This window comes from Dipodomys ordii, unplaced genomic scaffold (genome assembly GCF_000151885.1).
Source record: "Dipodomys ordii isolate 6190 unplaced genomic scaffold, Dord_2.0 Scaffold58, whole genome shotgun sequence".
NCBI classification, from domain to species: Eukaryota; Metazoa; Chordata; class Mammalia; order Rodentia; family Heteromyidae; genus Dipodomys; species Dipodomys ordii.
The window spans coordinates 147,075-160,386 of record NW_012267274.1 but is presented as its reverse complement, the minus strand read 5'-3'; the positions used below and the strand labels follow the sequence as shown (position 1 = coordinate 160,386).

At 59.2% G+C, this 13,312-nt stretch overlaps 1 protein-coding gene across 1 annotated transcript in view; it reads right to left on the bottom strand.

Annotated features, from left to right (window-relative positions):
* Positions 1–13,312, bottom strand: part of Cfap46 (cilia and flagella associated protein 46) — a 106,814-nt gene that overhangs the window by 21,166 nt on the left and 72,336 nt on the right. The window contains exons 29-38 of the mRNA XM_013021869.1: positions 11,992–12,227; positions 10,556–10,679; positions 8,921–9,069; positions 8,386–8,484; positions 6,769–6,910; positions 6,309–6,455; positions 3,916–4,116; positions 2,460–2,566; positions 1,900–2,079; positions 1,035–1,170 (exon numbers count right to left, since the gene is read on the bottom strand). Coding sequence (XP_012877323.1) covers positions 1,035–1,170; positions 1,900–2,079; positions 2,460–2,566; positions 3,916–4,116; positions 6,309–6,455; positions 6,769–6,910; positions 8,386–8,484; positions 8,921–9,069; positions 10,556–10,679; positions 11,992–12,227 — 1,521 coding nt within the window. The remainder of the gene's footprint in view (positions 1–1,034; positions 1,171–1,899; positions 2,080–2,459; positions 2,567–3,915; positions 4,117–6,308; positions 6,456–6,768; positions 6,911–8,385; positions 8,485–8,920; positions 9,070–10,555; positions 10,680–11,991; positions 12,228–13,312) is intronic.

Genomic DNA, 13,312 nt, shown 5'->3' with positions numbered 1-13,312 from the left:
TCAGCCCTCCATCCCCTACACCGCGCACCCCGCCAGGGGGGACCACGGGCCCATGCTGCAGTCAGCCCTCCATCCCCTACACCGCGCACCCCGCCAGGGGGGACCACGGGCCCATGCCTGTCACCCAATCCATCCCCTACACCGCGTACCCCCGCCGGGGGGGACCACGGGCCCATGCGTGTCACCCAATCCATCCCCTACACCGCGTACCCCGCCGGGGGACCACGGGCCCATGCCTGTCACCCAATCCATCCCCTACACCGCGTACCCCCGCCGGGGGGGACCACGGGCCCATGCCTGTCACCCATCCTACCACCACCCAGCGGGTGACAACAGACCCACGCCTAATCCCCCCATCCTACACCACCACCCAGGTACAGACGACATACACCTACTCACACCACCATTGAGGTACAGAGATCTTACACCTACTCACACCACCACCGAGGTCTGGAAGCTGGCTTACACCTCAGTTTCCCAGGATCCCGGGGCTCCCCCCACCTACTCCCTCCAAAGTGAGCACATGGCTATTTGAGGCTACAGTTGTGATAAGCGGCGCGTGTGTAGGGGTCTCATCTCCTGTGTCCACGCTGCTGCACGCACACTGTCCTTTTTTCTAGCGGAGTGGTTTTCGCAGTATGGTGTGCTGCCATTTATCTAAGCACTCAGCCCCATTCCAGTTTGGGGTTACTGCAAGGAGAGCTGCTCTGAGCTCTGCTCGCAGGAGCGGGGCGCATGGGGCTCCCATCTCCCCCGGCGCGTCTCGTACAAGGCTGCATGGCCCAGTTTAACTTTTTGTGAAACTACAACTTACACCAGGTGTTCAATGGTCTCCGAGCCCTTCCCCTCCACTCGGCACCACCTGACGCCACCCCGGGAAGCCTGGGCCTCAATTGCTCTGGCCACATCCTGTGTTTCATGTATCCTGTCTGGATTGGGGAGTGCATCTAGCCTCCGTTAGAGTGAAGGTCATCTGGTTGGAGAGAAGCTGGGACAGTGAGCAGGAGGGAGACGGGGCCAGGGCTGATACGTACGTCCTGGAGTGACAGCAGCCCCTGAACCCGGTGGAACAGCACCTCCTCCTCAGCCACGGCCCTTCTGGCCACGTCATAGGCTTCCAGGTAATAGGTGATCTTCTGTTCTTCGTCTTTCTCCTTTCGGGCACACGACCTTCAAACAACATGACAAAGATGTTAAAGCAAATAAATGTCATTAGTACTGATTAATATGTAACATATAATCTCCACATAATTATACTGTATCTGTTATTACATTTATAGTTGGATGTTTTTCTTTGGGGGAGGGGGTGGTCCTGGGGTTTGAACACTGAACTTCTTTTGCTCAAGACAGGCATTCTACCACTTGAGCCACGGCGCCACTTCTAGCTTTTCCTTTCTTTTCTTTTCTTTTTTGGTAATTTATTGGAGATAAGAGTTTCATGGACTTTCTTGCCTGGGCTGGCTTCAAAATGTGATCCTCAGGTCTCAACCTCCTGAGTGGCTAGGATTATAGGTGTGAGCCACCAGCGTCTGGCTGGTTGGATGTCTAGATATGTTTATGCTGTTTACTTATTGTGCGGGTCCTGGGGCCTGAACTCAGGGCTTGGGCACTGTCCTTAAGCTATTTCGCTCAAGGCTAGCGCGTTGCCACTGGAGCCACAGCTCCATGCTGCTGTTTGCTGGCTGACTGGAGGTGAGAGCCAGCGATGGGCCCTCCGGGAAGCTAGGGGCACCGGCGCCTGCTCGCTCAGGACTGGGGTGTCGGGTGGGTGGTGGGGGAGGCGTGGGGCAGACGCTGCCCTGGGAGGGCGGGTGGGGGCCAGAGCTTCCCGGGCACGGCCGGTGCGGCACGGCCGGTGCGGGGTGCAGCCCTCCTCGGCCGCCGGGCCCCATCACGCACCTCTTGAGCTTGGCACGGGCAATCCTCACGTTCATGCAGTCCGTTTCGTACCCACAGTTGGAACACTTCTCCTCCATGTCCACCAGGTGCTTGTCTATCTCCTTCAGCAGGAACAGGCCCTCCGGGGACTCGCTGGCAGCGGCTGAGCCCTGGGCCATCTTCAGCTGGAGGTACACGCACCTGTGGGTGGGGCCTCTTCAGGGGCGGGGCCTCCCAGATGACAGTGCCTCTCCAGGGGGCGGGGCCTCTCCAGGGGTGGGGGGAGGGCCTCTCCAGAGGGTGGGGCCTCTTCGGGGGGGGGGGGCTAAAATGGCCAGGCACAGTGTCTGTCTCTAGACAGATGGATGGCTGTCTGGATGCAGGTCACACCTCACAAGAGGAAGCACGACAGAAAACAGCAAGGTGGAAACCCCGTGTCCACAAGTCCAGTGCTTCCTCCAGTGCCCAGAGCCAGGCCAGGTGCACAAGATGGGGCCTAGCTGCGCTGCTGAGGCAGGGGGCTCAGTGTGAACCCCGGCCTGGAGGATGGCTCCAACGGAGGACAGTCACCAGCAGCTCACCTAGCCTCTAGGTCCAAGATGAAGAACTCCAGCATGGGTTCCTGGTTGGGTCGTTCTTTCTGGAGGATTCTGAAGCCATCGATGAGTTTTTGATACAGGCAGCAAACCTGGGGGTGAGCAGGCACCGGCCTGACTGCATCACTCAGCGGGGCCAGAACAGAACAGAGCAGAACAGAACAGAACAGAACAGAACAGAACAGAGCAGAACAGAGCAGAACAGAGCAGAACAGAGCAGAACAGAGCAGAACAGAACAGAACAGAACAGAACAGAACAGAACAGAGCACTGCCAGGGGACAGCGTCCAGCCCAGGGCACAGAACAGAACACTGCCAGAACAGAACACTGCCAGAACAGAACAGAACAGAACACTGCCAGAACAGAACACTGCCAGAACAGAACACTGCCAGGGGACAGAGGCCGGCCCAGGGAATAGAACAGAACACTGCCAGAACAGATCAGAACAGAACACTGCCAGAACAGAACACTGCCAGAACAGAACACTGCCAGGGGACAGAGCCCAGCCAGGGGCCAGAACAGAACAGAACAGAACACTGCCAGAACAGAACACTGCCAGAACAGAACAGAACAGAACACTGCCAGGGGACAGAGCCCAGCCAGGGGCCAGAACAGAACAGAACACTGCCAGAACAGAACACTGCCAGAACAGAACACTGCCAGCACAGAACACTGCCAGAACAGAACAGAACAGAACACTGCCAGGGGCCAGAACAGAACACTGCCAGAACAGAACACTGCCAGAACAGAACACTGCCAGAACAGAACACTGCCAACAGAACAGAACACTGCCAGGGGACAGAGGCCAGCCCAGGGGACAGAACACTGCCAGGGGACAGAACAGAACACTGTCAGGGGACAGCGGCCAGCCCAGGGGACAGCGCCCAGCCCAGGGGACAGAACACTGCCAGGGGCCAGAACAGAACACTGCCAGGGGCCAGAGGCCGGCCCAGGGGACAGTCCCCAGCCCAGGGGACAGAACAGAACACTGCCAGGGGACAGCGGCCGGCCCAGGGGACAGAACAGAACACTGCCAGGGGCCAGAACACTGCCAGGGGCCAGAACACTGCCAGGGGCCAGAACACTGCCAGGGGCCAGAGGCCGGCCCAGGGGCCAGAACACTGCCAGGGGCCAGAACACTGCCAGGGGCCAGAACACTGCCAGGGGCCAGAACAGAACACTGCCAGGGGACAGCATCCAGCCCAGGGGACAGAGCCCAGCCCAGGGGCCAGAACACTGCCAGGGGCCAGAACACTGCCAGGGGCCAGTCCCCAGCCCAGGGGACAGAGCCCAGCCCAGGGGACAGAGCCCGGCCCAGGGGACAGAGTCCAGCCCAGAGGACAGAGCCCAGCCCAGAGGACAGAGTCTAGCCCAGGGGACAGGGTCCAGCCCAGGGGACAGAGTCGTCACTGTCCCCCTCAGCAGCTCTGTTTGCTCTCACCGAGACTTCTTTCCCCGTGTCTTCTGAAGACAGAATGGCCTCAGCCAGGGTCACGGTGGACTTGTACCAGAACTCCTCGCTCCCTCCCAGCTGCTGGGCCTTCTCGATCATTCTCCTCGCTCGTCCGTAGTTGTTCTCCTTGTTGGCCAGCTGTGCCAGGAGCAGCAGACACTGGGACTGTGCACATGGGTCTTCCAGGTCCTGGAAGTATATGGCAGACTGTAGATGTAGCAGAGACAAGGGGTGAGGGGCAGAGGTGAAGAGAGGAGGGGTGGAGGGGGAGCTCAGGGACTGCCTTTCCCTCTGGTCCTGGGCTTCCCTGGCTGCTGAAGGAGGAGGTCCCCATCTTCTCCCGGGGGTGAAATCTACACATGCATCATTCCATCAGGGCCCTGCTTCTTCCAGTGTCCCCGTGGGACCAGTGCCCACCACGGTGGACAGAGTCCCCGGGGAGCTGCAGGTCCCCGCTCTTGCCCACCTCCCAGCAGCTTGCCCTCTGCCCTGCCCCAGGCCTGACAGCCCCTTCCCTAGTGCTGTGGACCAGTCTTACTGGCCACTGGAACTGGGTCAACAGGCCTTCTGGCTGGACTGCCAGGAACTGCCCAGGGGTGGGTGGAATTCTCTTCTGTGGAAGAGCATTTCTGGCTTCTGGGCCATGCCGGCACAAGGCTCTAAGGTGGGTGACGAGAGGGCGTGGGGCAGTGGCCAAAGCCGGGGGACAGGTCCCCAGAAGCCAGGCCAGCCATGGCCACGCTGGCCACCAGGGCCAGGCCAGCCATGGCCACGCTGGCCACCAGGGCCAGGCTCCTGTGGGGTGGGCCCTGGTGGGTGGGTCATGTGGGGTGGGTGTCTTTGTCCAGGAGGAGGATGAGGAGGGAGGTGTAGACCCAGGCAGGACTTGGCCTGGGCATGTGGGGCGGGCGTTAGTGCAGCCCTGGTGGAGAGGAGGGCACCAGGGGCCGCACTTCCAGACACCCACAGGAAATGCTCTTGAGTGAAAAGCCCCACGGTCAGGGACGCTCCTCAACCCCACTGCCCAGGGCCCCACGGCCAGGGACGCCCCCTCCTCAACCCCACTGCCCAGGGCTGGCGCACACCTGTTCTGTGGGGTTGTGGGTACCTGACCCCACTGTCCCTCCTGCCTGATGTCTGCCACCCCTGTTCTCCCTACACTGGCGCCTGTGCGTACCCATCCTCAGGCGGGAGCCCGACACACACCCGACTCCCACACCAGAGCCTGCACACAGCTGCCCCTGCGGAGGCCTGCTTGGCCCTGACACCTGTGATGCCCGCACACGCCTGCCCTCCTGCCTGACGCCCGTGCTGCCCCGCACACACCTCTCTAAAGCTGCACGTGTCTGTCTCATGCCATGACACCCGCACACACCTGTCCCCTGCCTGCAGCCTGCACACCGGCTCCTCTGCCAGACACAGGAATGCACCCTTCCTGTCTGATGCCTGCACACCCATGTCCCCTTCTGACGCCCGCCCCTGCCTGGCCTTGTCCGGTGGGGCATCTACAGCTGTCCCCCAACAGGAGGAAGTCTGATCCACACAGACTTTCGTGGTGTCACTGCATTTTCAAACCATTTTCTCTCCTGCAATGCTTCTGTAAAATGAGCCACAGGATGCCCATTTCTGGGCCTGTCCTGTCCCCCGGTGCTGTCCGGTGGAGGCAGAGCCATGCATCTGCAGGAGGGCGGCAGAGGCGGGGGGCTGGCCCCCCCGAGGAGTGTAACCACTTCATCCCTCCAGGTTTCCCACTGTGGGCCATCCCTGGGGAGGCGGAGCCCAGGACGGATGCTAGTCTGGAGCCTGGGGCCCCAGGGTTGAAATGCAGAGGCCGTCTCTGAGAGGGGAGGTGGCACCACGCATCTCAACCCCAGGCCAACAGCGGCTCCTGGCTGCTCAGGGTGGCTCAGGGAGGAGCCACCGGGCTCTTCAGGTGGTCAAGTCCTGAGCAGCTACACAGTGCCCAGCAGACAGATGAATTCAAGACCCCCCAGGGACAGAGCGAAGACCTGAATGGCCACAGATGCCGTGAGGCTCAGAGCTGAAGACACGTCAGAGGAAGGCCAAGATGGCAGCCCCAGTGGCCAGGATGGAGTCTGCCTCCTGGAGCAGCATCACAGGCTGGGAGGAGACACCCCATGGGTCCCGAGGCCCCCCCCCCCGCCTGCCAGAATTACATTGGGAAGCAAACTTGGAAGCATTGGCACACTGGAACCAGAGACTATAATCAACAAATTAGAGTAGAAAAGATAGGCAAGGGCTAGGAAGGACAGACCTGCCAGAGAGGCCAGTCCTGCAGAAGGGCGTGGAAGGGACTGCGCCTGCCCCCCTGCGCGCAGGCGAGGGGAGCGGCCTGCTGGCCAGGGCTGGGAGCTGCTTGCCTGGAAAGCCTGGTGGGCCTCAGACAGAAGCAGCCGCACAGGCTGGAACTGGTCCATGTCCAGTAGCACTTCAGCCTTGAGTGTCCACAGCAGGGGGTAGGAAGTCCCCTGCAGGCCCTTCCCAGTCTCTCCGTTTATCTCCAGAATCTGCAAGACAGTGGTGAGCGTTCAACCCCCTGCCTGTGCTCTGTGACAGGCGCTGGCCAAGGCCCAGACGCCCCTCCGAAGCCTGCACATTGCCCAAGGTACCCTTCTCTACTCATCTGCTGCTGGGCCCTCGGGAAGGCCGGCCCCTTGGTGGACATCTCCCCTGGGGGACTTCCAGGGCCCGGGCAGCTTGGCGAGGCCCCTGGGTTTGCCACAGCCTACAACTGACTGCACACAGCAAGTTAGCGTTAGCACGCAGCGGGTCCCTGAAGCTGCTGGCTGTCAACTCTGTGTCCTGGCAGTGTGGGCTTACCTTGTCTTGGGCTATCAGTGGCTTTATCTCCACTGGCTTCCAAGTAGGGACTGGTGCTGGCGACCCCTTCAAACTGGGCATTTTTTCTTTTACTATGGGCTCCTTGATCTTCTCCTTTTTAGATGCAATCTCTTTTCTGCAGCTATGGTAAAGAAATAGACAACATGCAGCAGAGCGGAGCCAGTGGCCACTGGTGATCAGCTGTGGACACACGCATGCTCTCCTGTTTACAAAGACTGAACACAGCTGGACTCTGGTAAAGCTCTCTCTTTGGAACTATCTGGCACACTGACTCAAGCTCTACACACCAAAGCAAAACTCCCTGCTGTCTACTCAGACACTGGCCCAGAGCCCAGCGGCCCTACAAGCGCCTAGACGGCTCCGTTTCAGAGGCCATCATCTGGGAGTCAGGTTCCTCCCCCCACAGCCCCCCAAGTGCTCAGATAATATCCACCAGGGAGCAGGAAAAAGGCAGCCAGGCCTATGGCTTCAGTGGCCATGTTTCTAGAACCTCTCTGAGGAGGTCAGTCTCCACACATCTAGAATCTCTCTGATGATGACGGTCTCCACACCTCCGGAACCTCTCCGGGAGGTCGGTCTCCACACTTACAGAACCTCCCTGAGGATACTAGTCTCCACATCCGAGCGCCCCTCTGGGGAGGTCCATGTCTACACCTCCGGAACCGTTCTGGGCGGGTTGGTCTCCAGGCTGTCCTGCCACACCAGGACACTTGGCACCTGGGCCACATTCAAGCAAGGGCTGGGCAAACGCACCATGAAGCTTGCAATTATGAGCACAATGGTGTAGAACACCTTCTAGGGAGGCAGAGACAGGCAGTGACAGCTGGGTGAGGTGATAAATACCTATAATCTCAGCCTTCATTCCCAGACTAGGCAAAAATTCAACCTCAAAAAACAACCAAAAGCCAAAGGAGAGAGGGCTCACGTGGCAGAGTTCCTACCCGGCAAGGGAGGACAAGCCCTGAGGTCAGGCCCCCACTTCTCACCACGTTGATCAGAGAAAAATCTACAAGGAGAGTGCATTTTTATTTCCTGGGGAAAGTGTATAGAGGGGCATACACCAACCCTCGAGTGGCAGCTGCTGCCAATGATGAGTGACAACATTTACCCTCTTCCTTATCTACACTTTCCAAGCTCGGTACAGTGAAATACATCATCTGTGTAATAAGAAAAACTTAAGCCACCTGGCAGAAACACATAGAAATAGACCTGTGTATAACTGCGGCACGGAAATCCTCCCAGTGGTCTCTAAATCTAAATCACAATTTCTACAAAAAATGATCGTCAAGCAGTTGGGTTGTTAAGCAGACGGATCCTTGCTCACGTCAAGCACCTGAGTGGCCCACAGATACAGGCACCAGTGAACCATGTGCACCTCTCACCCAGGACCAGAGGGCCAGGCTGCCCCGGGTGGCCCCCGCCCGCCCGCCCTCCCTCCCCTGCCCTCCCACTCTCCTCTCCACCCTTCGCGAGCAGGCAGATGAGTGAGACCCAGCCCTCCTCTGTTTCTCCCCTGCCTGGGGGCTCCCTGCCAGCCGGGAAGGAGGGCTCTCTGCCCAGGAGTGGGTGCTGCCAGCAGAAAAGAGTCAGACGCACCTGGCCTGCTCGGTGTCCCCGATGTACATCTGCCCAACAACCTCTTCATGGTAGGCAGCGGCGTCACGAAGCCGCAGGTCAGAGCAGACCTGGGCCAGCCTGAGGGGAGGGTGACAGGAGTGTCGCCGGGCGTCAGCCGGGAAGTGACTGTACGGACTGGAGTTTGTAAACGGGGAGGGAACGGGGCACTCTGATGTTTCCCACCCTTTCAAAGCTAAGCAAACATTCTAGGTAAGAGAGCAGGTGCTGTAGCAAAGCTCAGGGAGAAAGATTTAAAGTCGTCCACCAGTATATTTTATTTACTGCGCCATCTCTGCTCTCAGGTGTGTTCAGCAGGAAAGGCCAGGCCCAGAGGGCAGAACCCGGACAGTGTCCAGCAGAGATCTCTGCCCGCGTTGGACATGACTTCAGCCTCACAGAAAGGTCACATGTCCCCCAGGGTGAGCCCTGCCGCCTCCCCCTCCTCCTCCTGCTCCTCCTCACAGTGAGCACACACGGGCTCTTGCCCCTGAGCTGCCCCGGGGGCGGCACCAACCTCAGGTGGTAGAGGTTTGCGAGGCTCTTGCTCTCCACCACGGCGTTCGCAATGAGGACCCCCAGCTGCAGGAGGGGGACGGTGAGCTCATGGAGGAACATCTTCTTCAGGGCCTTCACCAACTGGTCCAGATAGTACAGCGTGTATGTCTGCAGAAACACAGCAGTGCGCCGGGTCACAGGTCGAAGGGAGGAAGGCTCGCCTCCAACTCAGTGCCCAGCACACAGTAGGTCTTCAGCTGGTGTCTGTGGCACAAAGGGAGGATGTACCATCTTTCTTTTCTCCCACATTGATAGATTTCATTTTGCCACGTGCAAAGATATGAAATCACCACACATGAGAGCAGTGGAAATCTTCCCAAGAGAAATGCCGTTACTTGTCTGTTCAACAAATTCACAGGTATTTTTCTTTTTCTCTTTCCACAAGACTGCTGATCAATCAAAAACAGAGCTTTTGGGTACACATACAACTGCTTTAAGACTTGGGGCACAGGAGAGCTAAGTGTCTGTGATGTTGGCTGGGCTTGCCAAAGCACTGTTCATCTATAGGAAGCAAGAGGGGCTGGGAGAACATGCAAATGTTTTCACCCAGGAACCACTCAGAAGGCCATTCCAGTTAAGGTCCAGGCTGCATGGTGGCCACAGGCAGCCGAGGCTGAGCTGCTCTGGCTGGCCAGGGGGTGGTGCTCCGGGGGAAGCCTGCACACCGTTCAGGAAGAAAGTATAACAGACTGCCAGGAAGTAAGCTTTTGTTCTTTTAAGGACATGAGAAAGCACAAATAACAAAGTAAAAGATCGCTGGCAGTATCAAAAATGAATCATCTCTACTCACAGAAGACCCATCAGTAGAGAGAAAGGCAAAAGCAGACGTTGGCCCAGTAACTGCGGTTAACTTGATTGTCCTAGCAGAGAGCTTCATAGGCCATGGGGACGCTGTGGGCAGGCACTTCACAAAAATGCATGTCCAGTGCCCAGGATGATGGCCACGGCCCAACGCCACCCAGGCAGGGCTGTCCATCTGGGCCACAGGTCGGGAAGCCGAGCAGCTCTGCCTGCACAGGTGTGGGTCACTCCCGAGAGACCACCTGTCACTCTACCACTGCTGCTGGGCTCTGCCCAGAAGGCACGTCTTCCAGGCACGGCCCTGAGACATGCAGACTCCAGTGTTCAAAGACGCTGCTCACAGGCAAGCAGACAGGTAGGCGAGGCCTGACCTCGCTGCAGATGCTTGAGCAATGAGCGGCGGGGGAGGGTGGCTCCTGGGCACCGGGACCCCCAGATGTTGCACTGAGTGAAAGAAGCCAAACCAACCGTCACTGGCGGCGTGATTCCACTCCATGTGGCCTCCAGCCAGGAGCAAGTGGTGAGTTGAACCTGACCCCCAAGTACGGGGCCACCCAGTGCCCAGCCCTTGTGGTGAAGGCGGCGAGGGGCTGGCCCCCCTGCTGGCTGCCTGGCTGTGGACGCGTTCGGGGGATGGGACGGGGTACAGAGGCAGGGAGGCTGCCCCACACGCGGACACGGCTGCACGAGGCGCTGGGTCCTGGAGGCCTCTCTGGTGACATTCGGGTGGGACAGGCATGGCGGTGGGGGTGGCGGCTGGCCTCAGGCAGGGACCGGCCCCACATCTCCTCACCGGCTTCTGGAAGCTGCTTGCGTTCACCGTGAAGTCGCTGTCGTCCTGCCTGAGCACGGTCAGCAGCTCCTCGGGGCAGCTGTAGGAGGCCCACTCCTCGGTGCTGCTTGGTAACTCTTCGGGCCTCTTGTTAGCCAGGATCTGCGCCTGCAAGGTGGAGAAACCGCCGTGTGCCGAGGCTGCCGGGCGGGGCGGGGGTGGTCCTGGGCCACCCACCCCGGCCCCCTCTCTGGGCCCTCGGGGCACACAGCTCCGGCGGGCGGGGCTCAGCCCTGCTCCAAGGTCCTGTGACTCAGTGGGGCGCCCCTGCCGGCTCTGCCTCTGGGAGTCAGGCCAACAAGCAGTTTCTAGACTTGCTTTGCAGCGGAAAGAGCTAATGTCTGAGGATGAAATAATCTCATAGATGTTTGAGAAGCTTTGGAATATGAGGAAAGTGGTTTGCTCCCCCCCCCAGGATCCCAGCCCCCACCCTGGCACACCGAGACCCAAATTCAGCTGGCCAAGCAGGGCTACTGAGCTGTGCCGTGTGTACAGAGCGCACGCCAGTCCACTGAGCCACATGCGTGTGCAGAGCGCACGCCAGTCCACTGAGCCACATGCGTGTGCAGAGCACACGCCAGTCCATTGAGCCGCCCACGTGTGCATGTCCACGCCAGTCCACTGAGCCGCCCGTGTGTGCACGTCCATGCCAGTCCACTGAGCCACATGCATGTGCACGTCCACGCCAGTCCACTGAGCCACATGTGTGTGCACATCCACGCCAGTCCACTGAGCCACATGCGTGTGCAGAGCACACGCCAGTCCATTGAGCCGCCCACGTGTGCATGTCCACGCCAGTCCACTGAGCTGCCTGTGTGTGCACGTCCACGCCAGTCCACTAAGCCACATGCGTGTGCACGTCCACGCCAGTCCACTGAGCCATATGCGTGTGCACGTCCATGCCAGTCCACTGAGCCACATGCGTGTGCACGTCCACGCCAGTCCACTGAGCCACATGCGTGTGCACGTCCACGCCAGTCCACTGAGCCGCCCGCGTGTGCACATCCCAACCCAGTCCACTGAGCCGCCCGCGTGTGCACGTCCATGCCAGTCCACTGAGCCGCCCGCGTGTGCAGAGCGCACGCCAGTACACTGAGCCACATGCGTGTGCAGAGCGCACGCCAGTACACTGAGCCGCCCGCGTGTGCACGTCCACACCAGTCCACTGAGCCGCCCGCATGTGCACGTCCACGCCAGTCCACTGAGCCGCCCGTGTGTGCAGAGTGCACGCCAGGGGACCACTGCAGGCTTGGGCTGCCAGTGAGATCACTGCCTTCGGCTGTGAGGCAAGGAATGGATTGTAAGGACCCCCAGCCTGAATGCAAGTGGTCTAAATAGGGAAGAAGGGGTTTCAGACATAGGCCGTACAGCCTCACCCTCTGCTGCCCACTGCCTACCACCCGCTGCCCTCAGGACTGAGTACCTGCTTGCTCTCTCTCCATTTCTCCTTCTCTTTCTCCTTCTCCTTCTCCTTTTCCTTCTCCTTCTCCTCCTTCCCCTTTTCTTTCTCCTTCTCTTTACTTTTCTCTTTCTCTTTGCCTTTCTCCTTCTCTTTTTTAGGCAAAAGTATTTGTGAACTGGTCGCCGCTACAGACTTTTCTGGAATTAATTGTCCTCCTTTTGACAGAGTGATCTGAGAAAGAATGGCATTCATGTTGACAGCATTCAGACAGACCCTGTGCCAGTCCTCCCTGCCCTCCAGGGAGCTCCCAGGTCCCAGGGCTTTGCCATTCCCTGGAGAACAGGGCGGTCTGCCCAGTGCCTGGGGCCACGACCCTGCCTACAAGCACATGGGTAGACTTGAGGCAGGACACTCAGTGCACGTGTGGTCCTTGGAGACATCTGGAGTTGACTCTCAGCTCAGGTCCTCAGTTACAACTGAGGTCCCCACCATCCGGGCTTCTTGCTGGCAGGCCTATTTTCTTCGTGGCTCTGGGACTTGGGGCCAGGCCTGGGTTGGGCAGCCCTGGGTAGGGTCCCGGAGGGGCAGGCACAGTTCATCCTCTGCTGCAGGCTGGGCCTGCACACTGCGGTGGGTTCCTACAGCTGCGAACTTCCCCTTAGCCTGTGCTGTAGCTGGCCTGTGCTCATGGGCACTGCACAGGGGCTGGACGGAGGCACAGGCTCAGGCCCCACAGGGAGAGGATGGGAGGGGAGGGGAGAGGAGTAAGCAGGTCCCCTGCACAGGGAGTCTGAGCTGGTCAGGACTGCAGACAGGAGACTCAGCAGCTGCTGAGCATTGTGTGTGTGGGCCTCCAATGGGCAGATTGGATATTGCTACAACAATGATGCTGGGATGGGTCTAGGGGAGCACCAGAGGCTCCATTGAGGACTCAGGGTGTGGAAGGGTGGAAAACGTGGACAGAGATGTGAGGACACAGAGTGTGGCGGGTGAGGAAACGTGGACCGAGCTCTGAGGACACAGAGTGTGGCGGGTGAGGAAACGTGGACCGAGCTCTGAGGACACAGAGTGTGGAAGGGTGGAAAACGTGGACAGAGATATGAGGACTCAGGGTGTGGAAGGGTAGGAAAACGTGGACAGAGCTCTGAGGACACAGAGTGTGGAAGGGTAGGAAAACGTGGACAGAGCTCTGAGGACACAGGGTGTGGAAGGGTAGAAAATGTGGACAGAGCTCTGAGGACACAGGGTGTGGAAGGGTGGAAAACGTGGACAGAGATGTGAGGACACAGAGTGTGGCGGGTAAGGAAATGTGGACA